This window comes from Gavia stellata, chromosome 2, assembly GCF_030936135.1.
Source record: "Gavia stellata isolate bGavSte3 chromosome 2, bGavSte3.hap2, whole genome shotgun sequence".
NCBI classification, from domain to species: Eukaryota; Metazoa; Chordata; class Aves; order Gaviiformes; family Gaviidae; genus Gavia; species Gavia stellata.
The window spans coordinates 113,183,097-113,208,674 of NC_082595.1; the positions used below are offsets into that span (position 1 = coordinate 113,183,097).

The 25,578-nt window shown below is 74.7% G+C and overlaps 5 protein-coding genes across 7 annotated transcripts; 3 read left to right on the forward strand and 2 right to left on the reverse strand.

Moving 5' to 3' along the window:
• The first annotated feature begins 1,090 nt into the window (after positions 1 to 1,090).
• KHK (ketohexokinase) lies at positions 1,091 to 4,642 on the forward strand. Its single transcript, XM_059832120.1, has 8 exons — positions 1,091 to 1,221; positions 1,300 to 1,416; positions 1,698 to 1,832; positions 2,561 to 2,633; positions 2,727 to 2,873; positions 3,687 to 3,775; positions 3,860 to 4,017; positions 4,524 to 4,642. Exons 1-8 carry the CDS (start codon positions 1,091 to 1,093, stop codon positions 4,607 to 4,609), a joined length of 936 nt encoding a protein of 311 aa, XP_059688103.1. The 3' UTR covers positions 4,610 to 4,642.
• Positions 4,643 to 9,063: 4,421 nt separating this feature from the next.
• Positions 9,064 to 10,953, forward strand: ABHD1 (abhydrolase domain containing 1). The gene is made up of 9 exons (XM_059832131.1): positions 9,064 to 9,179; positions 9,264 to 9,431; positions 9,515 to 9,697; positions 9,761 to 9,806; positions 9,913 to 10,025; positions 10,097 to 10,270; positions 10,362 to 10,410; positions 10,472 to 10,637; positions 10,724 to 10,953. Exons 1-9 carry the CDS (start codon positions 9,064 to 9,066, stop codon positions 10,951 to 10,953), a joined length of 1,245 nt encoding a protein of 414 aa, XP_059688114.1.
• Positions 10,954 to 11,284: 331 nt separating this feature from the next.
• On the reverse strand, positions 11,285 to 14,075 carry PREB (prolactin regulatory element binding). 2 transcript variants are annotated; one of them, XM_059835363.1, is made up of 9 exons: positions 13,941 to 14,075; positions 13,473 to 13,659; positions 13,054 to 13,265; positions 12,742 to 12,822; positions 12,549 to 12,673; positions 12,075 to 12,248; positions 11,931 to 12,003; positions 11,638 to 11,797; positions 11,285 to 11,493 (listed from the first exon to the last, which is right to left on the reverse strand). In XM_059835363.1, the coding sequence occupies exons 1-9, from the start codon at positions 14,073 to 14,075 to the stop codon at positions 11,399 to 11,401; spliced, it is 1,242 nt and encodes a 413-aa protein (XP_059691346.1). In that variant the 3' UTR covers positions 11,285 to 11,398. The 2 variants fall into 2 exon arrangements, with proteins under 2 accessions (XP_059691346.1, XP_059691347.1); XM_059835364.1 differs by lacking the exon at positions 12,075 to 12,248.
• A 2,645-nt stretch (positions 14,076 to 16,720) lies between these two features.
• On the forward strand, positions 16,721 to 18,612 carry TCF23 (transcription factor 23). Its single transcript, XM_059832143.1, has 4 exons — positions 16,721 to 16,945; positions 17,361 to 17,612; positions 18,145 to 18,264; positions 18,607 to 18,612. Exons 1-4 carry the CDS (start codon positions 16,721 to 16,723, stop codon positions 18,610 to 18,612), a joined length of 603 nt encoding a protein of 200 aa, XP_059688126.1.
• A 762-nt stretch (positions 18,613 to 19,374) lies between these two features.
• On the reverse strand, positions 19,375 to 23,180 carry SLC5A6 (solute carrier family 5 member 6). Of its 2 annotated transcripts, XM_059835361.1 has the most exons (15): positions 22,787 to 23,163; positions 22,329 to 22,394; positions 22,204 to 22,255; positions 22,038 to 22,105; positions 21,780 to 21,934; positions 21,408 to 21,548; positions 21,190 to 21,319; positions 21,005 to 21,093; positions 20,816 to 20,928; positions 20,663 to 20,730; positions 20,467 to 20,553; positions 20,167 to 20,351; positions 19,946 to 20,049; positions 19,758 to 19,879; positions 19,375 to 19,662 (listed from the first exon to the last, which is right to left on the reverse strand). In XM_059835361.1, the coding sequence occupies exons 1-15, from the start codon at positions 23,114 to 23,116 to the stop codon at positions 19,513 to 19,515; spliced, it is 1,860 nt and encodes a 619-aa protein (XP_059691344.1). In that variant the 5' UTR covers positions 23,117 to 23,163; the 3' UTR covers positions 19,375 to 19,512. The 2 variants fall into 2 exon arrangements, with proteins under 2 accessions (XP_059691344.1, XP_059691345.1); XM_059835362.1 differs by having other exon boundaries at positions 19,758 to 20,049; positions 22,787 to 23,180.
• Positions 23,181 to 25,578: the final 2,398 nt, after the last annotated feature.

The following is a 25,578-nucleotide window of genomic DNA, read 5'->3' on the forward strand; positions in this document are numbered from 1 at the left end:
ACGGGCCTCCCTGCACCCTCGCCCAGCACCGGCCGACCCACACCTGCGCCTGCTCACAGACCAACGCCCAGGCCTGCACCCAGACCTGCACCCAAACATGCACCCAGACTTGCACCTGCACCCCGACCTGCACCCCAACCTGCACCCCAACCTGCACCCAGACCTGCACCCTAACCTACACCCAGAGTTGCACCTGCACCCCAACCTGCACCCCGAACCACACCCTGAACTGCACCCAGACCTGCACCTGCAACCTGACCTGCACCCTGACCAGCACCCCATCCTGCACCCAAACCCCAACCTGCACCCCATCCTGCACCCAGACCTGCACCCAAATCTGCACCCGCACCCCGACCCGCACCCCGTGCTCAGGAAGGGCTGTGGGGTGGGGGCGGGGGCCCCCTGCACCCCGCGGTGGGACGGGGCCCCCCCTGCCCGGGCAGGTCCGGCCCAGGGGACGGCGTCTGCTGCACCCGGACCCGGCTGCACCCTCGCCCCACGGCACGGGGGGGTGTGCACGGGGGGGGTGCACGGGGGGTGTGCACGGGGGGTGCACGGGGGGGGGTGCACGGGGGGTGCACGGGGGGTGCACGGAGGTGTGCACGGGGGTGTGCACGGGGGGGTGCACGGGGGGTGCACAGGCGGGTGCACGGGGGGTAAACGGGGGGGTGTGCACGGGGGGGTGCACGGGGGGTAAACGGGGGGGTGTGCACGGGGGGTGTGCACGGGGGGTGCACGGGGGGTGCACAGGCGGGTGCACGGGGGGGGTGCACGGGGGTGCCCGTGCGCGCGTGCGACGGGCCGTGAGCACGAGCAGCGCGTGCAGCCGCGCACGCCCCGGCCCCTGGCGATCGTGCGCATGCGCGCGATGCCCCCCGCGGCCCCCCCCCACCCCCGTAGCCCAGGGGGCGTGTCCCGCACGGCCGCGCCCTCCCCTCTGCCCCGCCCCTCCAGGCGCCCGAGGAGGGAGCGGCGCGGCGGCGCGCTCTGATTGGCGGCGCCGCGAGGGGCGTGGCGCGGGGGCGGGCCCTGGGGCCGGGCGGTGCCGGTGCCGGTGCCGGTGCCGGTGCCGCAGCGGAGCGGGCCCAGCATGGCAGCGGGGGCGGCCGCCCGGGGGGACCCCGGCGCCGGCGGGGAGAAGCGGATCCTGTGCGTGGGGCTGGTGTGCCTGGACATCATCAGCGAGGTGGAGGCCTACCCCGCCGAGGACTCCGACACCAGGTACCGGGGCAGCCCCGCCGGGCGCTGCCGGTGCTCCTCCCGGGGCCGGCCCGGCGCCCACGGCCCGCCGCCTTGCAGGTGCCTGTCGCAGCGGTGGCAGCGGGGCGGGAACGCCTCCAACTCCTGCACGGTGCTGGCGCTGCTGGGAGCCCCCTGCGCCTTCATGGGCTCGCTGGCCCCCGGGCACGCCGCCGAGTAAGTGGGGTGCGGAGGGGGTCCCCGGGCTGCCGGTGGGTCCCGGGTCGCCCCCGCCCTGACGCTCCTGCCGGCCCCTCCGCGCCTCTCCCGCCGGCAGCTTCGTCCTGGCCGACCTGCGGCGCTACGGGGTGGACGTGTGCCACGCGGTGCCGCAGCCCGGCGGCTGCCTGCCCGTCTCCGTCGTCGTCGCCAGCGCCAGCCGGGGCACCCGCACCATCCTGCACGCCCACGGGTGCGTGGCGCCCCTCACCCCGCTCTCTGTCCGTCCCCCCCCCAAGTTTCATTGCGGCGGATTTCCGGCGCCGGGGTGTGGACGTGACGCACGTGGCCTGGCAGCCCCACGGGGACGTGCCCTGCGCCTGCTGTGTGGTCAGCGCCGCCAGCGGCTCCCGGACCATCGTGCTCTACGACACGTAAGGGCACCAGCCCCGGCCCCAGTTGCCTGGCAGGCAGCGCTCGGCCGGGCCGGTTCGGGGCTGCGGCCCTGTCTCTGCCTTTGCCCCGGCCGAGCCGGGCACCCGGGGCCACCCCCTGCACCCCGGGGGTCTCACAGTGCTCAGCCCCCATCAGAGGCTCCGCCGGCGCCTGCCCAGCGTTGCCTGCCACGAGGTCCCGCGTGCCAGGTTGGGTGATTCCCCGTAATTCTGCACACACAATCACTGCCAATCGTCCCCGCAGCCCCCAGTCACCCCCCTGTGCCGCAGCCCTGATGGGCGGTGGCATCACCACAGGGCCACACGCTCCGATGTGCGGGAGAGCCGGCACGTTGCCCGCAGGGTCGCCCCGCACTGCAAGAAGCAGCTGCCCGGTGCCCGGGACAGCGTTCCCTCGGCCGTGCCGGTGCCGGCAGGGCAGCCGTGGTCCCCGCCCTGGCAGCGGGTCGGCCGTGCCCACACGGGCTGATGGTGGAAGGGGCCGTTGGGCGTCGCTGACCCCCCCGGCAGCTCTATCCTGGCCGCTGCCGCGCTGCCCTTTGAGTCCATCCCTGCGTCCCGGCGCGCCATCGTTAATGATTCACCGGGGCTGTGCCACCCCCGGCGCTGCCCTTCGCCCCCTGGACGGGCACCGGGCCGGGGTCACCCGGGGCCGCCCCACGCCGCGGCGGGGGGTCCCGCCGCCCTGCCTGACCCCCGCCCCGCAGGAACCTGCCCGACGTGACGGCCCGTGACTTCGAGCGGGTCGACCTCTCCCGGTACAAGTGGATCCACTGGGAGGTGAGGCGGGGCCGGGGGGGGACCCCCGGGATGGGGCGGGGGGGACCCCCCCGGGGGCAGCCGGGGCCGGTGCCAGGCGGCGTGTGCCCGCAGGCCCGGAACGCGGCGGAGCAGGCGGCCATGATGCGGCGGGTGGAGCAGCACAACCGGGCCCGGCCGCCGGCCGAGCGGGTCCGCACCTCGGTGGAGGTGGAGAAGCCGCGGGAGGAGCTGCTGCCGCTGATGGCCCTGGGCCACGTGGTGCGGGGCGGGGCCGCCGCGGGGCGGGGCCGGCGGGAGGCGGGGCGCCAAGGAGAAGGCGGGGATTGGGGCTGGGGGACTGGGTTAGGGGCGGGGCCAGGCCCGCGGAGGGGGCGGGGATTGCGGTTGGGGCGGGGCTACCGGCCCTGGGCGGGGGCATGGGCCGGGCCAAGCCGAAGGGAGGGGGCGGGGATTGGGGCTGGGGCGGGGCTACTGGGGCGGGATTGGGGCGGGGCTACCGGCCCTGGGCGGGGTCAGGGGCCAGGCCGGGGGGCGGGGGGCAGCAGGGCAGGGGCGGGGCACCGGGGCCTCGGGGGGGGGGGTGTGCAGGGATGGGGGGTCGGGGTACGGGGGGGCGGTCCGGGGGGGTGCAGGGATGGGGGGGTTCAGGGTACGGGGGGTGCAGGGATGGGGGGTTCGGGGTCTGGGGGGGCAGTCCGGGGGGGGTGCGGGGATGGGGGGGCTGGGGTACGGTGGGGCAGTCTGTGGGGGTGCAGGGATGGGGGGTTTGGGGCACCGGGGGGCAGTCCGGGGGGGTGCAGGAATGGGGGAGTCGGGGTATGGGGGGGCAGTCTGTGGGGGTGCGGGGATGCGGGGGGTGCAGTTAGAGCAGGGGTGCAGTTGGGGTACAGCGGGGGGGGCATAGTCTGTGCAGGGGCACAGCAGTGTGTGGTTGGGGTCAGGGAATGGGGGGGGGGGGCAGAGTCATGGGGGCACGTGGGGTGCAGCCACGTGTGTCTGGGGCCAGGGGAGCGCGGTGGGGGGCACGGCCCGGCTGGGGGTGTCGGGGGTGTCCCAGCCCCTCTCCCGCAGGTGTTCATCAGCAAGGACGTGGCCCAGCACTTCGGGTACCGCTCGGCCCCCGAGGCGCTGCAGGGGCTGCGCGGCCACGTGCAGCCGGGGTATGGGGGCGCGGGAGGGCTGCAGGTCGGGGCGGGGGGGCGCACCTGCACCCCGCACCCACCACCACTCCCACCACCCCCCAGGGCCACCCTGATCTGCGCCTGGGCCGAGGAGGGGGCCGACGCCATGGGGCCCGGCGGGGAGCTGGTGCACTCGGACGCCTTCCCCCCCGAGACCCTCGTGGACACGCTGGGGGCCGGGGACACCTTCAACGCCGCCGTCATCTTCGCACTCTCGGCAGGTGGGCACGGCCACAGCATGCGATGGCACGGCATGGCCATGGCATGGCACAGCCTGGCATGGCCATGGCACAGCCCGGCACGGCTCAGCTCGGCACGGCTCGGCTCAGCCTGGCACGGCACGGCTCGGAACGCCTCAGCTCAGCCTGGCACGGCTCGGCTAGGCACGGCTCAGCTCGGCTCGGCCCGGCACAGCTCAGCTCAGCCTGGCACGGCTCGGCTCGGCTCGGCCCAGCTCGGTTCAGCCCGGCACAGCTCAGCTCAGCCTGGCACGGCTCGGCTCGGCACGCCTCAGCTCAGCCTGGCACAGCACGGCTCGGCTAGGCACAGCTCAGTCTGGCACGGCACCGCTTGGCACGCCTCAGCTTAGCCTGGCACGGCACGGCTCAGCTAGGCATAGCTCAGCTCGGCTCGGCCCGGCACAGCTCAGCTCAGCCTGGCACGGCTCGGCTCGGCTCGGCTCAGCCCGGCTCGGCCTGGCAGGACTGACCAGATGCCCGTTCCCCAGGGAGGAGCCTGCAGGACGCCCTCACCTTCGGCTGCCGGATCGCGGGCAGGAAATGTGGGATCCAGGGCTTCGATGGCATCGTCTGAGCTGGGCGCCCCGTGCCAGGAGACCCTCCCCACCCCCGGGGCACGCTGCCCCCCGCCGCTGCACCCACCACCCCCCCGCCCTGCTGCCAATAAAGCCCCGCACTGCCCCCCCGCTGCCTCCTGCGCCCCCCCGGCTGCCCCCAGCCCCTCTCCTCGGCCGCGGTGACCACGGGGCTGGAGCAACCATGGCCCAGGCGAGCGCTGGTGGCAGCGCCTGTATTTCTTCCTCCCACCGCGTTACAGGGGCGACCACTCAGTCCCGGCCCCACCGTCCTCCCCAGCCCCACCGCAGGCTTGAGGGGGGGTGCAGGGATCCCCCCACTGCCGTGTGTCCCGAGCGGGGGGCATAGAGCACCAGGGCATCACACCCCACAGCCACAGTGGGGCTGGCACAGCCCTGCCCACAGCCCCCCATCGCCTACGGCTCCCCGGGGTCCCCCCAAGCTGGGGCTGCCCCCACTTCGGGGGCTCCAGCCTCGGGGGCGTCAATCTCAGGGGCTTCCTCTGCCTCGACAGCTTCAGCGTTGGGGGCTTCCGCCTCGGGGGCTTCCACCGCCTCCGTGGCTCCTGCATCGGGGGCTTCGGCCTGGGGGGCTGCCTGCCCCTCTGCCATCCCATGCCCTGGGCTGCTCACCCCCATGTCCCCCCCAGGCGCCTCCGTGTCCCCCCCGGGCGCAGCCCCGGCCCCGGCCAGCGGCTCCCCGGGTTGCTGCAGGAGGGGCTGCCCCGGGGGTCCCCGGCCGGGCGAGAGCAGCAGCTCCGGGGGGTCCAGCAGCCCGTCCCCACTCAGGTCCTGCCTCTCCAGGGCTCGGTCCACCAGCGCAGCCACCTGTGGGGACGGGGTGGGGATGGGGTAAGGGCCCAGCCCGGGGTCTCCGTGGGGTGCGAGGGGCTGTCCCTGTGGGACCTACCGCATCAGGGTCCGGCCGCGCCCCGTCCCGCTGCGCCAGCACTGCACCCAGCAGCTGCAGCAGCTCCAGCCCATCCAGGTGCCCGCTCCGGTCGTGGTCGTGCAGCACGAAGAGGTAGAGCAGGGCTGTGGGGCACAGGGTGCCATGGGGCTGGGGCCCCCTCCCTGCCCCACCAGACCCCGGCCCCCCCGCCGGCACGCGGCCTTACCCTGTGCCCAGGTCATGGCCTCCACGTCCCGCTCTGGCGGCCCCAGGCTCCTCACCGTGCTCCGCAGCAGCCTGAGGGCAGCGGGGCTGGTGGTGGGCACACCCTGCCCCACAGCCTGCCCCAGGGCTGCTCTGCCCTATAGCTCTCCCCAGGAGCAGCCTGCCCCACAGCCAGCTGGGCACTGCCTGTGCCCCCCACCCACCCCATCCCTCTCCCCACCGATGCGCAGCCCCCGGGCCATGGGGCTCCCCGAGGGGTCGGGACTCACGACAGCGTGGGTGGCTCCGGGCTCAATGGGTCTGGATCAGGATCCGGCCTCGTGGCCGCAGGAGCCTCAGGCCTGGCCAGGAGAGGCAGGGGGTTACTGTGTCCCTGGGTGGGGGCAGTGGGAGGGGGCTGCGCGCATCGACCTGCCCCGATGTCCCCGCAGTGCCCCACACCCGCCCCGCGGCCCCTCTGCCCGCAGCCCCTCCGCCCACAGCCCCTGCAGCCCTGCATGCACCCCTGCGCCCTCCAGCCCTGTCCCTGACCATGCACCACTCTGCATCCCTGCGCCCACCCGCAGCCGTGTGCCCCAGCCACACCCGTGCACCCCACCTGCCCCCATGCACCCTGTGTAACCCCCCCATGCCTGGGCACCCATCTGCACCCGTGCACCCTAACCACACCTGCACCCCTCCCCACACCCATGCTCCCCACCCACACCTGTACCATCCCATACCTGTGCCCCCCCCTCGCACCCGTGCACCCCACTCATACCTGTGCACCCCCCATACCTGTGCCCCCCAGCTTTGGGGGCAGCCAGCACCGCCGGGAGCAGCAGCAGGAGCAGCAGGGCCAGCAGCTGGTTCCTCATCCCGTGACCTCGGGCTGCAGCCGGGCGAGAGCGGCAGGGTGGGTGCTCCTGGGTGGGTGCTCCTTGCTCTGGGGGGGAGCCGTGCCCAGCCACTGTGGGTGTCTGGGGTGCCGGGGGGCGGTGGGAATACGGCGTTTAGAGAGGGACAGGGGGTGGGGAGCAGGTGGGGGGCTCTGTGCGGGGCGCTTCCACACAGGCACGGTCACGGCACCGGGCACCCGTCCGGCCCCGTCCGGCCTGTGCTCCCCTGCCCACCCTGCCCGCTGCCCTGCCCGCGCTGGGGCGCGCACCCACCGCCACCCGCCTTCACACCTGCGGCAGCTCCCCCCGCCCCGCACCCCCCGCGCCCCGGGCGGGAGCAGCAGCCCCGGGGGGGGCAGGGAGCTCCGGGAGCCTCCAGCGGCTCCAGCGTGGCCGGGACACGCTGGCACCGCCGGGATGGCAGCGCTGCACGGGGCGGGGAGTGTGCTGCACGCGTGGGCATGCTGCACTGAGTGCATGCTCACACTGCATGCACTGCTCATGCTGCTTACATAGCACACACTGCATACACTGCACACACTGTTCAAACTGCAGGCACTGCTCACCCTGCACACACTGCTCACACTGCTGACACTGCTCATGATGCACACACTGCACACACTGCTCACACCGCCCATGCTGCTCACACTGCACACACTGGTCACGCTGCTCACACTGTTCACACTGGTCACACTGCTTACAGTGTTCACACTGCACGCACTGCTCACACTGCACACATTGCATGCACTGCTCACGCTGCTCACACTGCACATGCTGCTCACACTGCTCACGCTGCTCACGCTGCACACATTGCTCACACTGCTCATGCTGCATGCACTGCACACACTGCTCACACCGCCCATGCTGCTCACACTGCACACACTGGTCATGCTGCTGACACTGCTCATGCTGCACACACTGCACGCACTGACACTGTACACACTGCTCATGCTGCACATATTGCTCACAGTGTTCACACTGCACACACTTCTCATGCTGACACTGCTCACGCTGCTGACACTGCTCACACTGCACATACCGCTCACACTGCTCACACTGCACACACTGGTCACGCTGCACACACTGCACGCGCCGCTCACACTGCTCACACTGGTCACGCTGCACACACTGCACACACTGCTCACGCTGCTCACACTGCACACACTGGTCACACTGCACACGCTGCTCACACTGCTCACACCGCTCACACTGGTCATGCTGCACACACTGCACACACCGCTCACGCTGCTCACACTGCACACACTGGTCACGCTGCACACACCGCTCACACTGCACACACTGGTCATGCTGCACACACTGCACACACCGCTCACACTGTTCACACTGCACACACTGCTCACGCTGCACACACCGCTCACACCGCTCACACCGCTCACACTGCACAAGCCGCTCACGCTGCTCACACTGCTCACACCGCTCACACTGGTCACGCTGCACACACTGCACACACCGCTCACGCTGCACACACCGCTCACACCGCTCACACTGCTCACGCCGCTCACACCGCACACACTGCACACACCGCTCACACCGCTCACACCGCTCACACTGCACACACCGCTCACACCGCTCACACTGCACACACCGCACACACCGCTCACACCGCTCACACTGCACACACCGCTCACACTGCACACACTGCACACACCGCTCACGCTGCACACACTGCACACACCGCTCACGCTGCACACACCGCTCACACCGCTCACACCGCTCACACCGCTCACACTGCTCACGCCGCTCACACCGCACACACCGCTCACACCGCTCACACCGCACACACCGCTCACGCCGCAGAGGCAGCGCGCACAGGGCTGCGCGCCCCGCACACAGACCCGCTGCGGGGCAGAGCAGGCGCCGCACAGGCGGTGCACGACCCCCGCCCACCACCCCCCGCAGCCCGGTGCCCCCGGTGCCCACTCACCCGGCCCCGGTCTCGCGTCTCGGCGCCGCTCGGGGCCGCCCGCCCCGCCCCGGGCCACGTAGCCGACACGTCCCCCCGCCCCGGCATCCGACACCGGTACCGACACCGCCACCGGCCCCGGCCGGGACCCGCCTCCCGGGACCCGCCCGCCGGGTCCTCCCCTGCCCGGGGGGTTCAGCCCCCCCCGGCGGCGCCCCGGGGCCGCTCCGGCGGGGCCCCGCCGGCAGCGCAGGGGTTAACCGGCGCCTCTGCCCGCCTCATAGATGGCCGCCGGGGCGACACGCGCCCGCTCCGGGGCGGGGCCAGCGGAGGGCGGAACCGTGGAGGGCGGAGTCACGCCGGGGGCGCGGCCGCCGCTCCGGGGGCGGGGCTAATGTCGGGCAGTGGCAGGCCTCGGGGGCGTGGCCGTGCCACGGGGGCGTGGTCATCCCTGGGGCGAACCAACCCCTCGGGGCCGTCCCTCGGGGGCGGGGCCGTCCCTCGGGGGCGGGGCCGTCCCGGGCGGCGGCGGCGATGAGCGCGGAGGGGCAGCCGGTACCGGCCCCGGCGCTGTCCCCGCTCCCGCTGCTGCTGGCGGCCGCCGCCGCCGCCTTCCTGGGCTACTACTGGGCGCGGGTGCCGCGGGTGAGCGCGGGCCGGGCCGGGGGGGGCCGGGGCAGGGTGGGACGGGCCCCGCCGCGCCGAGCGGCCCCGCTGACCGGCCCCCCCCCCGCCCCGCAGCGGCCGCTGCTCGCCGCCGGGCCGCGGCTCCGCGCCTTCCTGGAGCGGCACTGCCCCGCCGCGGGAGAGGCCTTCCGCCCCACGCCCTGGTGCTTGGAGGGCCGCCTGCAGACCGTGCTGGGTGCCCTGCTCCGGGCCCGCCCGCCCGTCTCCTACCGCAGGTGAGCCCGCCGCACCGGCCCCGGCCCCGGCCCGGTTCCGCCCCCCCCCGCCGCGCCCCACCGACCCGCCGCTCTGCCCGCAGCGAGGCCATCCGCGCCCCCGACGGCGGGCAGCTCATCCTCGACTGGGCCGAGGACCCCGGCAGCCCCCGGCACCCGGAGCCCTGCGCCCGCCCCACCGTCCTGCTGCTCCCGGGCCTCACCGGCAGCAGCCAGGCCGGTTACCTGCTCCGCCTGGTGCACCGGGCCGGCCGCGCCGGCTACAGGTGAGCCCTGGGGACGGGCCGGCCGCGGCCCCGCCAGCCCCTCACGCCTCGCCTCTCCCCCAGGTCCGTCGTGCTCAACCACCGGGGCTGCCGGGGCGAGGAGCTGCTGGTGGGTGAGACCCCCCAAAATCCGCCCCACCACCACCCCCGGGCAGAGCCGGGACAGCCCGGCACCGGGGGGCCACCGCCCGCCCCCAGCCCCGTTCCCCCCTCAGACCCCTCGGACCTTCTGCGCCAGCAACACCGAGGACCTGGAGACGGCCATCGCCCACGTCAAGCGCCGGTACCCGCGGGCCCCGCTGCTGGCCGTGGGTGTCTCCCTCGGCGGGTACGGGCAGCCCCCGCACCGGGGACAGGAGGGGACGGTGGCACGGCTGCCCCTGACCGGTTGTGCCACAGGATGCAGGTCCTGAACTACCTGGGGCGGCGGGGCCGGGCGGCGGGGCTGGCGGCGGCCATGGCCCTCTCCCCCAGCTGGGACCCCACCGCCTCAGCCGCGTCGCTGGAGCAGCCCCTCAACGCACTGCTCTTCAACCAGCGCCTCGCCGCCGGCCTGTGCCAGCTCGTCAGCAGGTGGGTGGGGGGCACCGGGGGCTGCAGCCCTGGCTGGGGTGGGCACCGGTGCCAGTGCCAGTGCCCCGTGCTGACCCCGGGCCCCGTGCAGGCACAGGGCGGCGATCGGGGAGAAGGTGGACGTGGAGCACGTGCTGCAGGTAGGACCCGGCCCCCACCCCGGCCCCACGGGCCGAGCCCCCCTGACCCCCTGCCCCACAGGCACACACCATCCGGGAGTTCGACGAGCGCTACACGGCCCGGGCCTTCGGTTACCGCTCTTGCCGTGAGTACTACCAGGCGGCCAGCCCCGCGCGCCAGCTCCACCGCATTCGGGTGCCCGTGCTCTGCCTCAACGCCTCCGACGACCCCTTCTCCCCCCTACACGGTGAGAGGGGGGCCATGGGGGGCAGAGGGTGCAGCCCCACGGCAGGGTGCACCGGCGGCTGACCCCCTCCCACCGCGGTTGCCCAGCCATCCCTGTGGAGGCCGCCTGGCGCCTGCCCCATGTGGCACTGCTGGTGACGGCCCACGGGGGACACGTCGGCTTCCTGGAGGGGCTCTGCCCCCGCCCCGGCAGCTACATGGAGCGACTCTTTGCCCAGTTCATCACCGCCATCTTCGAGCACGGGGAGGAGCTGCGGCAGCTGGAGGGGGACGGGGAGGGCGCCGAGGAGGGGGCTGTAGGGCAGGGCCCCGCCTGACCCCCACAATAAACCCACACAGCTCCAGCCGCGTGTCCCTGGGCTGGGCAGGGAGGGCCCCGGGGGCCCAGAGCAGCCCCCCCCGCGGGAGCAGTGCCGGAACCACCCCCCCACAACACAGCTCCAGCACAGACGGGACAGCGCTGCCTTCGCCCTCCAGTTTTAATGGCAGCAGGGGCTTGGAGGGCTGGCGGGACGGGACCCCCTCCTCCCCGGGGCCAGCCCCACGCCGTACACCGCAGCCAGCGCAGTCCTGCCGGGCCGGGCCCCTGTGCGGCTCCCAGGCCCCTCGTCCGCTCCCCGAGCGCCAGCGGGGACGGCAGGGCCGGGGCTGGTCCCTCGTCTGCTTCACAGTCTGCTTGGGGTGGGCCGAGGCGGGGCAGAGGCTGGCCGGCCTCAGGGGTCCCATCCTGGTGCGGGGGGGTCCCAGCCTGGCACCAGGGGCCTACAGGAACCCCGGGAAGGCGAGCTGCAGCAGCAGGATGGCGGCCACGATGAGCCCGGCACAGAGCAGCAGCAGCAGCCAGACGGGGAGGGAGCCTGTGGGGGAGAGAGGGGTGAGGACGGGCGCTGCGGCCCCTGGTCCCCCTGCACGTGCAGAGGCAGCCCTGCTTCGGGCTGGGGAGCGGTGGTGGGCACCCCAGCGCCCGCGGGCAGCCCCCCAGGCAGCCCCCTGGCACCTACGTCGGCTGGGGAGCAGGTGCAGCTTGCAGCGGCTGTCGACGGCCACGCTGAGCAGGGCGGCCTCGTTCCCCGCCAGCAGCTCCCGCCCACGCCGGCTCTCGGGGACGAAAGCCACGTCCGTCACCACGATGCCGTGCGCCTCCTTCACGTAGTACAGCCTCTGCGTGGCAGTAGGGGGGGGTGACCTGAGGCAGCGCGGCCCCGGGGGGGGCACCGGGGCTGCCCCCGCAGCCCTCCCCGCCCAGCTGGCCGCTCCCCAGGCCAGGAGGGGCCCCGCCGCCCCCGCAGCTCACCTGCAGCGAGAAGGCGATGTGGATGGCGACAGAGCCTGTCACCGTGCCCAGCCCCAGGAAGGTGCCTGAGTCACTGCAGGTGGGAGGACAGTGAGCGAGGGCTGGCGCAGCTCCCAGTCCCGCACCCGCCCGGCCCCAGGGTACCTGATGGAGAGGCAGGAGATCACCTCGCTGCCGCAGGGCCGGGTCAGCAGCGGCAGGAAGCTCTTCCCATCCCACTTGGTCAGGTAGCAGGGTGGGGGGCGGCGCTCCCGCTTGTGGGGCACCTGCACCGTGTAGAGCCGCAGCGCCCCAGCGTTGTCCTCCACGGCCCCGAACCTGCCCCAGGAGAGCACAGGGTGGATCAGTCCCTACAGCCGGCACCAGCGCCCCACTCCACCTGGGGCTGCGATGGGGGCCCAGTGCCCAAGCCCTCTCCCAAGTCCAAACCAGGACCCAGACCCCACCCCGCTAAAGCACACAGCAGAGCTGCTCTGTCCCCCAGCCTGGTGGAACCTCTACCCGCAGCAGGGGCTGAGAGAAGACTCAGCGTGCCCCAGACTACGTGTTCGCACGTTCAGACCATGGGGGTGGTCTGTTCCCAGTCCCCCACCCGCGTGCCCCAACCCCTGCTCTCACCGGCAGGCCTGGTAGCGGTAAGCCTTGTCAGGGATGCCGGGCAGGTTCTCGTTCCAGCGCAGCCCCGTCACCAGCTGGTCCTGCTGCCACACGCAGCACTGGAAGTCCCGTCCTGCCGTCACCACCTGCGCAGAGAGCGTGGGTGTCCAAGGACGGCTCTCCCTGCGGGGCCCGGGAGCCGCCTGATGCTCACCTTGTTGTCAGGGCCCAGTGCAATATCTTCGATCTCCCCATCGTGGGCTTTGAACTCCAGCGTCTTCTTCATGCTGGGGAACTGTGAGGGCACAGCAGGCATCAGAGCTGCGCCCGTGGGCCAGGGCTCCCCGGCAGCCCCAGGTCCCCTCCAGGCACAGCACCCGGGGTCGCCCAGGGAAGGTGTTAGGAAGACGGAGCGTTACAGAACTGCAAGTGCTGCTGTTCTGGCACTGTTGGGGCCTGGCCTTCCCTGCCAGACACACGCTGCCGCCGCACAGCGATGCCCAGCCTCAGCTCCCCCCATGCCTACCTCCCAGAGGCGGAGGAAGCCGTCGGCACCACCCGTGACGAGCAGAGAGCAGTCAGCGTTGAAGCGGACGGCCTTCTGCAGGGCGTCGGGGCTGAAATCTGTGCGGACGCTGTGCAGGCTCTCCACCGTCACCTCGCTCGTCTGGCTCTGCGTGTCCCCCTGCCCCACCGGGCTGGGGCCCTTCCGCTTCCGCGGCCCCTTCTCCCCACTGCCTGCAGTGGGGCAGACGACACGGAGCCCTGACACAGCTCCCTGCCGCCGGGCAGGCTGAGCCGCGGGGGCCAGGGCAGGCGGGAGGCCCCCACAGCGCTGCCCCATCTCCGGAGCAGCCCACGGACCACCCGGCCCCCCGCACCCTGCCCCACGGCACCCAGGGCAGCTGCTATCACACCGACCCCCCAGGGAGAGCGGGGCCTCACCGTTCCGGCCGCTCTTGGCCTCGGGCGCCTGCAGGGTGAAGCGGAGGATGTGGCAGCTGGCGTCCTGCCCCGCGGCAATGATGTCGTCGGCCAACGCCATGGTCATGGTGGCGCGGGTCTCGGTGTCGTGGGAGTGGAGCAGGGAGGCGCTGAGCTGCCCCCCGATCTGCTCCAGCTGCAGGAAGTGCTGCGGGACAGGGCTCGGCCTCAGCCCCCGCCGGGAGCAGCCCCCCCCGCCCGGCTCCGCCGCGGGGCCCTGCCCCGGGGCCACCCCCACAGCGCCCGACTGCTGCCGCCGCCTTGACCCCAGGCCGAGCCGGGCCGGGCCGGGCCCCCCTCCCCTCTGAGGCCCCCCGGGCCCGCAGCTCCCCGACGCCGCCGCGCCGCCCGGGCCTGGGCCTGGGCCTGCACCCCCCTCCACCACAGCGCCCGCCCGCCCGCCCGCCCGCGCCCCCGGCCCAGCCGCACCACTCCATTGCGGATGCCGGTCTTGGCGGCGCCGCCGCCGCCGGCGGTGATGGCGAGCGGCCGCCGCGGGTGGAGGCGGACGGTGTAGAGCGGGAAGGGCGCCCGGTACAGCTCGGCCGGCCGCCGCGGCGCCATGGCTGCGCCGCACACGTCAGCGCGCCGCTGCGTCAGCACGCCGCCGCCACGTCCGCACCGCCCGCCCCCTGCCGCCTGAGCCCCGCCCCCTACCGCCCGAGCCCCGCCCCCGAGCCCCGCCGCTGCCACCCGATCCCGCCCCCTGCCACCCGATCCCGCCCCCTATCGCCCGAGCCCCGCCCCTGCCTCCCGATCCCGCCCCCGCTCCCTGCCGCCCGAGCCCCGCCCCATCGCCCGAGCCCCGCCCCTGCCGCCCGATCCCGCCCCCTGCCTCCCGCCCCCGCCCCCTGCCGCCCGAGCCCCGCCCTTGCCGCCCCTAGCCCCGCCCCTATCGCTCGAGCCCCGCCCCTGCCGCCCGAGCCCCGCCCCTATCGCCTGAGCCCCGCCCCTGCCGCCCGATCCCGCCCCCTGTCGCCCGAGCCCCGCCCCTATCACCTGAGCCCCGCCCCTGCCGCCCGATCCCGCCCCCTGCCTCCCGCCCCCGCCCCCTGCCGCCCGAGCCCCGCCCTTGCCGCCCCTAGCCCCGCCCCTATCGCCCGAGCCCCGCCCCTGCCGCCCGAGCCCCGCCCCTATCGCCTGAGCCCCGCCCCTGCCGCCCGATCCCGCCCCCTGTCGCCCGAGCCCCGCCCCTATCGCCTGAGCCCCGCCCCTGCCGCCCGATCCCGCCCCCTGCCTCCCGCCCCCGCCCCCTGCCGCCCGAGCCCCGCCCTTGCCGCCCCTAGCCCCGCCCCTATCGCCCGAGCCCCGCCCCTGCCGCCCGAGCCCCGCCCCTATCGCCTGAGCCCCGCCCCTGCCGCCCGATCCCGCTCCCTGCCGCCCGAGCCCCGCCCCTGCCGCCCGATCCCGCCCCCTGCCTCCCGCCCCCGCCCCCTGCCGCCCGAGCCCCGCCCTTGCCGCCCCTAGCCCCGCCCCTCTCGCTCGAGCCCCGCCCCCTGCCCCCGAGCCCCGCCCCCGCCGTCCCGGAGGCGCGGAGGGCGGGCGGGGGAGCGGCGGGGCCGCGCGTGTCCGTGGGCGCTCCGCGGTGCGCCGGGACACCGCCCGCCTAGGGCTCCCCGCGTGGCAGCGGGGCGTCCTGCGCGCACAGCACTGCCTTCGATAGAGCCCCGCGCGGGTGCGGAGCCCGCGTGGGGGAGCCGCGCGTGGCAGCAGCCCTGTGCGCGGGGGAGCGCGCGTGCAGCCTGCACCCCCCCCGTGCCACGGGACATCGCGCGTGCACCGCAGCGCCAGCGGTGGGGCACCCCACACACCCATCCCGTCCCGTGGGGTGTTGTGCTCACACCCCGCGGGGGGGCACCGCGGGCGGGGGCCCCACGCACTTCTCTCTGCGGTGGGGCAGCGCTCGCCCCGCGCGAGGCCATGGGGGACCCCCGCGTGCCCCCCATGGAGGGCTGGGGGCTGTCCCACCTGCAGCCCAGCGGGAGGAGCCCCCCCCCGTGCGCCCCGTCCCCGAGCAGCAGGGCACCCCCTCCGTGTCCCCCGTGGGGCCCCTCGTGCCACCCGGGGCCAGGCTGGGCTCGCCCCGTGTCACCCCGCTCCCCCGGGCGCTGGCAGCCATCCCTGGGCACGCTGCCCGTGCCGGTCTGCCCCAGCACACCGCCGCTGCCCTATGGCCGCTGCCTGCCCCCACGTTGTCCCCTCGCCCGGCCCCACGGCCGCGGGGGAGCATCTCTGCAGCCCGAGAGGGGCCCGGGACGGGGGTCCCGTGTGCTGCCTCCCCCGGGGCCTGGGGGTCCCGTGGTCCCCGCTCAGCCCCACCGCCCCCACCCGCAGAGCCACGTGGGGCTGCGCAGCGTGGCGGGGGGCGGCCTGAGTCCCCACGGGTCCCCCCAGCCTGTCTGCTCCCAGCTTCGGGTACCCCCAGCCCCGGTCCCCCGGCTGCCTCACCGCGCCTCCCCCATCCCAGCCTTGACCCAGCCGTGCCCCTCCTCGGCGGCCTCCCACGCCGGCCTCCCCCTCCCCTCCTCCTCCCGCCACCCGGCCTGGCACCCCCAGCCCCTGGGGGGTCCTCACCCCGCTGCCCGGCAGGGGATGCGGGTGCCGGGGTGCTCCACGCTCCAGGTGTGCCGGGGGAGCCAGGGGGCTGGGGTGGGGTGGGGCTGTGCAGCCCCCGGGGGACCCCCGCAGCCCAGGCCGGCTGGCAGCGGGTGCGGGACCCCCCCCCAGGGTGGGCCCATCGCTGCGGGCAGCTGCCTGCCCCCCGCACTGCACCCGCACCAGGCTCCCATCCCACGGGCAGGGCCTCGAGCGCACGGGCTGCAGGCGGGAACGGGGCTGGGGCACGGCGTGACCCCATGCGAGTGCCCTGCCCGGTGCATGGCCCGTGCCCACGGTGCCCTGACCGGGGCTCGGTGGCTCCCGCGTGGCTCCCGCGGTGCTGCGGCCGGGCCGTGGGGCGAGCAGGGCTCCCGTGGGCGGCCGCGGGCTGGGGGAGGCTCCGGCTGGGACAGCCCGTATCCTCCCGCTCATCCCACGGTGCCAAGGAGGGGGAGGCGAGACGCCTGCCCAGACGAGGCTGCGGGCCGGGCCGTGCCGGGAGGCGGCGGGGGGACGCGACAGCGCTCCCCGGGGCACCCCGACCCACCGGCGCTTCGTGGGGCCGAAGCGCAGGCAGGAGTGTGGGCAGGGGCTGCCCAGTGGGGCGCGGCATGGCCGAGAGCGCGGGGGCAGGCGCCGGCCGGGGGTGCGGAGTGGGGCCAGCCGCCACGCACGGCTGCCCCTCGGCCACCGCCACCCCCGGCTCCCAGGGGAGGAGAGGGGCCTGCAGCCCCCCGCGAGCCGCCCGGCGCTGCCGGGGAGCGGGCGCAGGCAGGACCCCAGGGCTCTCGTCTGCCCACCCTGGCGACGTGGGGAGCCCCCCAGCAGCAGGACAGGTAAGGAGCCGGCCGAGCGTGGCAGCGGGACCCCACGGGTGGAGGCAGCAGGGAGCCCCGGGAACGCGCGTGCCACCCCTCGCCCCACTGCACCAGAGCTGGGGGGCTGCCGGGGACGGGGTGCACGCCAGGCAGCGCCAGCACGCCCCGCCTGGGTGCAGGTCGCAGGCAGGACTGAGCCCAGTGGGGTGCAGGCAGGGGGGCACGGGTTGCCCCATGGCACGCAGGTGGGTGGGACGCAGCCCTGGGGACACAGACACCCCATGGGTCCAGGACCCGGGGCCACCCGGCTCCCCAGGGGACAGGTGGCATCGTGGAGGACGGGTGCTGTCCCCGTGCCATTGGGGGTGCATGCGGTGCCTGCCCCAGCCTCAGCTGCGGACCCTGGGATGGCTCAGCCCCCCTCTCGCCGCAGGGCCCCCCGGGGCTGCCGTGCCCCCAGAACGCGGCGCGGGAGCGGAGCCGGGTGCGTGCGCTGCGCCGGGCCTTCCTGTCGCTGCAGGCAGCCCTGCCCGCCGTGCCACCGGGCACCAAGCTCTCCAAGCTGGACGTCCTCGTCCTGGCCACCAGCTACATCGCCCACCTCAGCCACGCGCTGGGCCGCGGGCCCCCCCCACCCATGCCCTCCCGCCCACTCCGTGGACACCCACTCCTGCACCCCATGAAGGTGAGACCCAGGGCACCCCCGTCTCGGGCTCCAGCTCCCCGGCATCAGTCCCCGGGACCCCCCTTGCATGACGGCACCCGGTCACTGGGGTCCCCCGTTACCCCCCATGCATGAGAGCCCCCGGAGTCCCCCAGTGCACGATGCAGCTGGTCCCTGGGGTCCCCCGTTACCCCCCATGCATGCGAGCCCCCGGGGTCCCCCAGTGCATGATGCAGCTGGTCCCTGGGGTCCCCCGTTACCCCCTGTGCATGCGAATCCCCGGGGTCCCCCAGTGCACGATGCAGCTGGTCCCTGGGGTCCCCCGTTACCCCCCATGCATGCGAGTCCCCGGGGTCCCCCACTGCACGATGCAGCTGGTCCCTGGGGTCCCCAGTTCCCTCGACTTGCAGCCCCTCCGCCCCAGGGTCCCCCGCATGCCCCGGGCACACCGACAGCCAGTCCCCGGGGTCCCCCATCCCCAGGCGTGGGGCACCGGGAGCAGCAGGACAAGGGACCCCCCCACCCAGCCCCGACCCCTCTCCCTCTCTTGCAGAAGTGGCCGATGCGCTCCCGCCTCTACGCCGGCCCCTGGGGGGCCCCCGGGCCTGACCCCCCCGGGGCAGCCGCAGCCACCAGCAGCCACGAGCACGCAGGCCTGGGGGACAGCAGGCTGGCAAGGGGGGACAGCCCCCCCGCCCCCCCAGGGTGCCCACAGCCACGGGACCCCCCGCGCCTGCTCCCTCCCCACAGCACAGGGAGGCCATGTCCCAGGGTGGGGGGCAGCAGCCGGGACAGGGGGGGCCAGTGCCAGCGGGATCCACACCCCCATCCCGCACGGGGGTCTGCAAGCTCCGCAGGGACAGGGTGGGCAGCGGGATGCCCAGGCTCTCTGCCCGCAGCCGGGCGGGACACGGGCCACAACCCCGGGGGCCGGCGGAGCGGGCAGGGATGGGTGCGGGGGGCGCGTGCCCCACGCTGCCCACGGGAGCTGGGGGCCACCTGGCCCGATCCGCAGCAATAAACCTGCAGCGAGCACCCGCCGCATGCCTCCTGCCTCAGCTGCACCAGGGGCTGCGGGACCCTCACCCTGGGCCCTGCCCCGGCTCCGCTGTGCCCCGAGGGTGGGGAGGTGGGGGCCCTGCGCACCCCCAGCCATGGAGCAGCTGCCCCCCCCAGCTGCGCTCACCTGGCTCCCCCGGCCGGGCCCCCCCCCGGCCCCACGCCATGGGAAAGGGGCCAGGGCCAAGGCTGACGCCGTAAATCTCCCTGGCTGGCGAGGCTCCCGCTGCCGGGGGACAGCGGGGCCCCCCCGCCGCTTTGGGAGATGGGGGTCCCACCTCCCTGCAGGCTCCTGGGGGATGGCAGGGAGGGGGCTGGTCCCGGGGCTCCTCCGACACCTGCGCTCCAGAACCATTTATTGGGGGGACGACGAACACACAGAGGGGTGACGGGGGGCTGGGGGGGGGGGGCGCTCGGCGCCCTGAGGGGTCCAGGTGGCCCCCAGCCCAGGAGCGGTGCAGTAAGGCACGTGGCCAGGCCAGGGGCACCAGGCAGCGTCCCATCCGGGGGGCGGAGGGCACCGCTCCCCCACACCCCTGGTCCCAGAGCCCCCCCACGGGCCGGGGGGGCAGAGGCCTGCGTGGGCACTGGCAGCATCCAGCAGTCGCCCCAGCGCAGGCAGCCGGAGGGTCCGGGGCTCGGGGCCAGCCCGGTACGGGCGAAGGCAGAGAGGCCCTGCGCTGCTCGCAGGGGGTGCAGCCCAGCCAGCCCCCCCCCGCCGGCAGGCACCCAGCCCCTCCCGCTTATTTGGTGCTCCCCAGCCATGTGCAGGTGCCCTGCGGGGGGGTCCACGCCCCCCGGCAAGTGGGACGCTGGGGAAAGGTGCGGGGGGTGGCCGGGACCCCCATGCTGGGGGGGGTTCTCAGAAGGAGGTCTCCTGCACGGCGTAGGTGGGGGCCCCGGCCGTGCGGACGTAGCCCTGTCCCTCCTCCTCCAGCCGCCTGGGGCCGGGGGGGGCCAGGCCGTTGGCCACCCCGTTGCTCTTCACTGTGGCATCCCCGTGGTCAGCGTCCTGCGGGGACAGAGCGGGGGGCAGCAGGAGCACAGAGGGGGGGGCATCGACCCCGTCCCCCCCCTCACCAGGGTGCTGGGGTGGGGGCCCCTCACCTGGGCAGGGAAGCCCACCCCACAGCAGAGCCTCTGCCGGTACTTCTGGGGCAGGCAGCAGAGCAGGCGAGGCAGCACGGGGTAGATGGTGCGGGGGTCCACGGCCGCTGCCGGCGTGGGACCTGGGGGCCAGAGCGGAGGGTGAGCGGGGGGGGGCCGCCGCTGGCCCCCCGCCCCCCCACACTCACCGGTGAGCAGGCTGACCAGGAGCCCCACCAGGATGACGGTGGTGGAGTTGTGGGCGCTGTACCACATGTAGGACAGGCTGTAAAACTTCTGCAGCCCCGTGGGTCTGGGGAAGACAGGGGTCGGGGGGGGAAGAGGTGGGGCAGGGGGTACGGAGCAGCGCCCCAGCACCCCCCATCCCGCAGCCGCAGCGCCCCGGAGCTGAGCCCCCCGTCCCGCTCACCTCTGGGGGGCCGGTGTGGGGGCCAGCAGGGTGGTGGTGAGGACGGTGGTGAGGTTGCCCATGACGGGGAGTGCGGTGCTGTTGGGCGGGGGGGGCCCCCCGGCCGCCCCCATGCTGCGCAGCAGGCTGCCGATGCCCACCCAGAAGGCCATGGCCAGGCCCGCCAGCAGCCCCACGACGGCACCCTGCGCCGGTGGAGAGGGAGGGCGCTGAGCCCCGACCGGGCTCGGGGCACCCAGCCCCCCCGGCACTGCCCCCCCCGTGGGGTCCGTGCCCCCGGCCGGGCAGGGGGACACTCACCGTGGGGTTGGCACAGGGGAAGAACATGCCCAGGCAGAAGAGCCCCAGGAGTGGGCCCCCCACCATGCCGAAGATGCTGATGGCCGCCTGCAGGGAGACGGCGCTGAGTGCCGGCCCCTTGCCCTGGCCCGCAGCAGGCGCCGGCCGCCCGCCGGAGGGGTGCCAGAGCTGGGGGGCCCCGCGCCCCCACCCCTACCTGCAGCACGGGACCTAGCATGGAGGACACATAGGCCATCCCCAGGCAGAGCAATCCATAACCAAGAGCTGGGGAGAGGAGAGGGGGGGTCACGGCAGCACTGGGGACCCCCCACTGCCAGCGCCGGCCCCCTCCGCGCAGCCCCCTGCTCACCCAGCAGCTTGGAGAGCAGCGTGGCCCGCGACTCCGACAGCCCGGGGCAGTGGGGCCGGACCAGGTCCTCCATCGTCACCGTGGCCAGCGAGTTGAAGGCGGAGGAGATAGTGCTGGGGAGGAGAGGGAGCGGGAGGGGGCTCGGCCGGGACCCCCCCAGCCTCGCCGGCCACAGGGCCGCCCGCTCACCTGAGGGACCCACTGAAGAGGCAGGCAACGAAGAGCCCGGGCAGCCCCGGCAGGTCCTGCAGCACGTCCATCACGAAGTACAGCACCAGCTGGGGCAGGGGGGGTCAGCGCCGCGGGGCCGGGGGGGCCGGGGGGAGCGGGGTCCAGCCCCACGGGCTGCGGGAGGCAGGGGGGCAGCCGCCCACCTGGTCGGAGGAGCCGGGGCGCTGGGGGGGTGCCAGCGGGTGCTCCCGGTCGTAGACGAACATGACGAGGCCAGTCAGGCAGCTAAGGCAGAGGACGATCTGCTGGCAGGGGAAGACGGCGTAGCAGGAGCTGCGGGAACCGGGCAGGCGTCAGAGGCGGGGGGCATGGTGGGGGGGCCCGTCCCGGCCGCGGGACCCCCAGCCCCAGCCCCACTCACAGCTTGGCCTCCCGCTCGCTGCGGGCGCTGAGGTACCGCTGCACCTGCGCCTGGTTCACCCCGTACAGCGACAGCATCATGAAGACTCCCCCCACCGCCAGCGTCCAGAAGGTGTGCCGCTCGAAAGGGTCAGGGTCCAGGCTGCGGAGAGGCACCGGCGGGGGGGTCACGGCGCTGGGTCCTCACCGGCACCCACGGCACAGGAAAGGGGGTGGCAGGAATGCCCCCCACCCCGTGCCATGCCAGGGTCCCTCTCCCCCACCCCAGGCCCTTCCCGCCTGCCCCGCACGCCCCCACGGCGTGATGTGGGGTGCCCGGCCCCGGGTCGGTGAAGGCATCTCGGTGCGGGGCACGGCGGGGCCGGGCACTCACTCAATGCCGGAGATCTTGCCCTCCTGCTCCGCCAGGCGCCAGACCCGGGCCATGCCGCCCACCCGCCGGGCGCCCACCACGATGACGGCCAGCTGCCCCGCAAACATCACCAGCGTCTGGAAGACGTCCGTCCAGATGACGGCCTTCAGCCCACCCTGCGGAAGCACGGCACCCGTCACCGCAGCCCGGCGGGGACACGCGGAGCCCCACAGCCAGGCAGCGGCTGGCCCCGCTGCGGTGCGGCGGGCAGGGACTCACCAGCGTGGTGTACAGCGTGCAGACCAGCCCCATGGTGAGCACCGCGCTCCAGAGGTCAAAGCCCGTCACTGGAAGTGGGAGAGGCTGTTAACGAGCCGGAGGGCAACAGCCCCCCAACGCAGGATGGGGCTTCCAGCATCACCCCCCTGCTCCCGTCCCCCCTTACCTGCGTTGAGGGCCAGCGCGGGCACGTAGAGCACTACCCCCATGTAGATGACCTGCGGGGAGAGCAGCGCTGTAGCCATGCACGGCCCCCGCCCCCCCGGCCCGCGCCCCCCCCACCCCGCTCACCATCTGGAAGATGAAGGTGACGGTGCCGAAGACCCGCACCGTCTTGTTGAAGCGCAGCTCCAGGTACTGCGGGGGAGACGGGTCAGGGCACTGTCCCACCCAGACACGGGGCCCGTCCCCCCGTTCCCCCGATGGTGGTGGGGAAGCGGAGGGGGGCCGGCAGCACCTCAGCTCCTGCTGCCACAGAGACGCGGGGCCGGCCAGCACTGCCCGGGGCAGGTGAGGTGCCCAGGGCGGGGGCCCGGACGGGCGCTGGACAAGCCGGGCGGGAGCCCTGTCTGCGGGGCAGGGCAGGCTGGGCGCCAGGACAGGGGCACAGGGCAGCGAGGGGCCGGGAGCCGAAACCCCCACCGGGCACCGTCAGCTCGTCCCCCAAGGCCACGTGCCCGCCTGCCTGTCCTGCCAGGCGCTGGGCCCCGCACGTGCCCCCCTGTCCCCGTGGGGACGACCCTGCTCACCTCGTAGGTGCTGGTGATGTGCAGGCGGTAGAAGACAGGGATGAAGATGTGGGCCGGGATGAGCAGCCCCAGCAGGTAGGAGCAGCCAAGGAACCAGTACTCGGTGCCGAACCGGTAGATCTCGGCCGGCACGCCCAGGATGGCCACAGCCGACTGGAAGGTGGCCAGCAGGGAGAGGGCGACGGGCAGGAAGCCCATGTTGCGGTTGGCCAGGAGGAACTCCTGCACCGTGCGCTGCCGGTCCCCGCTCAGCGCGTAGAAGAGCCCGATGGCCGACGACAGCACCAGCAGCAGCGCGAAGATGATGTAGTCGATCACCGTGAACTCCATGGTGAGCGTCTCCTGTTGCCGCTGCCCCGCCGGAGCTGCCGCTGCTGCTCGGCCGCCCGCCCTGGCTGCGCCCCGCCGGCCTCATGGGCACACCAAGCGCCGGCAGACACCCCGGCAGTGGGTCCCGGCCAGCATCTCCCCAGCACTCGGAGCTGCAGGAGGAGGGACGGGCGTCAGCACTGGACAGGCCACCCTGGGAGCTGCAGGAGACACTGCAGGGACCTTCGCTCGCTCCTCTGTCTCAGTCTCAAGGACCCAGCGCAGGGGGGTCAGGCTGGACGAGGAACGTCCCCTTAACCCTTCTCCTCCCTCTGGGCTGGGCTCCGCGGCGCCCACCCCCTGGGCTGCCCGACCTGCCCCCGCCAAGCGAAACAGGAGCCTCTTCCAAAGAGCACTGAGGCCACGGTTGCAAAAACAGTCCCACCCAGGACCCCTGCAGCACCGGCCCTGCCAGCCCCACGCAGCCCCGCCAAGCCCGGCAGAACCAGCCCTGCATGGCCAAACCCAACACAACCGCCCCCGGTGCAGGACAGCCCCGCCAAGCCCGGCAGCACCAGTCCTGCTCCGACAGCGCCCGGCCCAGCCAAACACAACACAACCCAACCGCCCCGGCACCGCGCAGCACTGCCAAGCCCGGCAGAGACGCCCCTGGTGCGAGAGCCCAGCCAAGCCCAGCACAACTGCCCCGGCCCTGGCGCCAGCCAGCCACGCTAGGGCCGGCACAGCCCAGCCAGCGCCGGAGCGGCCGCCCCCACACAAGCCCAACCTGCAGGAACAGCCCTGCAGGACCCACGGACGGGGCTGGAGAGGGCGGACGGACAGGCAGCGGACCCCAGTCTGTGCTGGTGAGGAGGTGCAGGAGGAGCCCTGGCACCCTCACCCAGCTGAGCAGTTGGGCAGGGTGACCCCCACGACACGCACCCCACACAGCCAGGGATGGAGTGCCGGCCTCAGGGGCTCTGGGCACCAGCCAGCCGGAGCAGACGCCGGAGCTGCTGCTGGCCCTGGCACCCCCCTGCCCTGCTCACAGGCGCACCCCCAGGGGCCCCTGCTGAGCCTCTGCCCCCACCCAGCCCCTGCGGAGCTGGAGGGGACGGCTGGGCAGGCCCAGGAGCGGGGCGGGGAGGGGGCACGAGCAGAGACCCTCCTCCGCCAGCGGGCAAGGGGCTGCGGGGAGCGGGGAGCCAGGAGAGGCGAGAGCCGGGAGAATGGCGGGCACCGGTGGGGCAGAGGGTGCTGGGTGTGGAGGGACGCCATGCCACCGTACCGGTGGGGCAGCGTTAGGGGCTGCCACGAGGCAGCACAGGGCACATGGAGGACGAAGCCAGGCTGGCGGTGGCGAGGGGGCAGGCAGGGGGGCTGGCGCTGCGCCTGCTGTGATCCCCGGAGGAATGCCTGCCCGGGGCATGCCTGGGGGGATTAGGCTGAGCCCCGCCTGGCACCCCTGTGCCCGGCACAGCTTGCCTGGGCCTGCCCGCCGCAGGGGCCAGGGGACTGGGGCGGCTGTGCTGGCACGGGGCCCCACGGCAGCGCCGGCCAGGAGGGAAGGGGGTGAGAGGGCAGCGCCTCCCCACCTCGCACATCACCGTCCCTGGCCGGGACGCCACCCCGCGCGGCGCAACGCCTGGGCAGGGTCCAAGGTCAATCCACCACATTCCACCGCGGAGAGTAAACACAGGACGGGCAGCGCCGCGGTCCGCGACGGCTGCCCCGCCGGCACCGCAGCCCCAGGCGTCCTCAGCTCAAGGCTCCCCTGTACCTCGGAGGCCCCTTGGTGTCCCTGAGGCCCTGCTGCCCCGAGCCCCGGTGTCCCCCGCTGTCCCCGGCCCAAGGCCCCGCTCCCCATCCCCTGGTGACCCTGCCCGAGGCCTCGCTGCCCCCTCCCCTGAAGCCCCCCAGTCCCCGGCCCAAGTCCCCAGCCCCCCAAAACGCAGCGTCCCCGTCCCAAGGCCCCGCTCCCCCGCGGTGCCCCGTGTCCCCGGGCTGCGGCCCCGCTCCCCCTCCCCTGCCTTCCCCTTCCCGTTCCCCGTCACCCGGTGTCCCCGGTGCCCCTGCCCGCGGCCCGGCCCTCCTGTCCCCCCGTGCCCTCGGTCACCTCCCTCGAGGGGCCGCTGCCCAGCCCCGGTGTCCCCGGTGTCCCCAGGCCGCGTCCCTGCTCCCCCTCCCCGGGGTCCCCGGGCCCCCGCTGTCCCCCGCAGCCCCGGGCCCGGAGCCCCGGGGCCGCAGGTGTCGGCCGAGGGCGAGGCGGGACAGGCGGCCGCAGGGCCAGGCCGGGCCCCGGCGTGCGGGGCGGCTCCCGGCCGGGGGCGGGCCGTGACCTTGGGGGGCCGCGGCGGCCCCGGTGCGACACTCACCGGCGGCGGCGACGGGCGCGGAAGAGCGCGGCCCATGTGCCGCCCTGACAGCCGCCGGCGCGCCCTGATGACGCGCGGAGGGCGCAGCGCTGCCCTCACCCGCTGCCG

Bases quoted from the DNA above. Each gene is read 5' to 3' on its own strand.
- TCF23 (XM_059832143.1), top strand. From the start codon at position 16,721: ATGGCCGAGAGCGCGGGGGCAGGCGCCGGCCGGGGGTGCGGAGTGGGG. The intron at 16,946-17,360 runs GTAAGGAGCCGG...CTCTCGCCGCAG, and splicing joins GCCCCCCAGCAGCAGGACAG to GGCCCCCCGGGGCTGCCGTG. The intron at 17,613-18,144 runs GTGAGACCCAGG...CCTCTCTTGCAG, and splicing joins CACTCCTGCACCCCATGAAG to AAGTGGCCGATGCGCTCCCG.
- ABHD1 (XM_059832131.1), top strand. From the start codon at position 9,064: ATGAGCGCGGAGGGGCAGCCGGTACCGGCCCCGGCGCTGTCCCCGCTC. The intron at 10,026-10,096 runs GTACGGGCAGCC...GTTGTGCCACAG, and splicing joins GTGGGTGTCTCCCTCGGCGG to GATGCAGGTCCTGAACTACC. The intron at 10,271-10,361 runs GTGGGTGGGGGG...GGCCCCGTGCAG, and splicing joins CTGTGCCAGCTCGTCAGCAG to GCACAGGGCGGCGATCGGGG.
- KHK (XM_059832120.1), top strand. From the start codon at position 1,091: ATGGCAGCGGGGGCGGCCGCCCGGGGGGACCCCGGCGCCGGCGGGGAG. The intron at 2,874-3,686 runs GTGCGGGGCGGG...CCTCTCCCGCAG, and splicing joins TGATGGCCCTGGGCCACGTG to GTGTTCATCAGCAAGGACGT. The intron at 4,018-4,523 runs GTGGGCACGGCC...CCCGTTCCCCAG, and splicing joins CATCTTCGCACTCTCGGCAG to GGAGGAGCCTGCAGGACGCC.
- PREB (XM_059835363.1), bottom strand. From the start codon at position 14,075: ATGGCGCCGCGGCGGCCGGCCGAGCTGTACCGGGCGCCCTTCCCGCTC. The intron at 13,266-13,472 runs GTGAGGCCCCGC...GCCCCACTGCAG, and splicing joins GGCCAAGAGCGGCCGGAACG to GCAGTGGGGAGAAGGGGCCG. The intron at 12,674-12,741 runs GTGAGCATCAGG...CTCTCTGCGCAG, and splicing joins CACTGGGCCCTGACAACAAG to GTGGTGACGGCAGGACGGGA.
- SLC5A6 (XM_059835362.1), bottom strand. From the start codon at position 23,116: ATGGAGTTCACGGTGATCGACTACATCATCTTCGCGCTGCTGCTGGTG. The intron at 22,256-22,328 runs GTGAGCGGGGTG...CTCTCCCCGCAG, and splicing joins TCACCTTCATCTTCCAGATG to GTCATCTACATGGGGGTAGT. The intron at 22,106-22,203 runs GTAAGGGGGGAC...TCCCACTTCCAG, and splicing joins CGCGCTGGCCCTCAACGCAG to TGACGGGCTTTGACCTCTGG.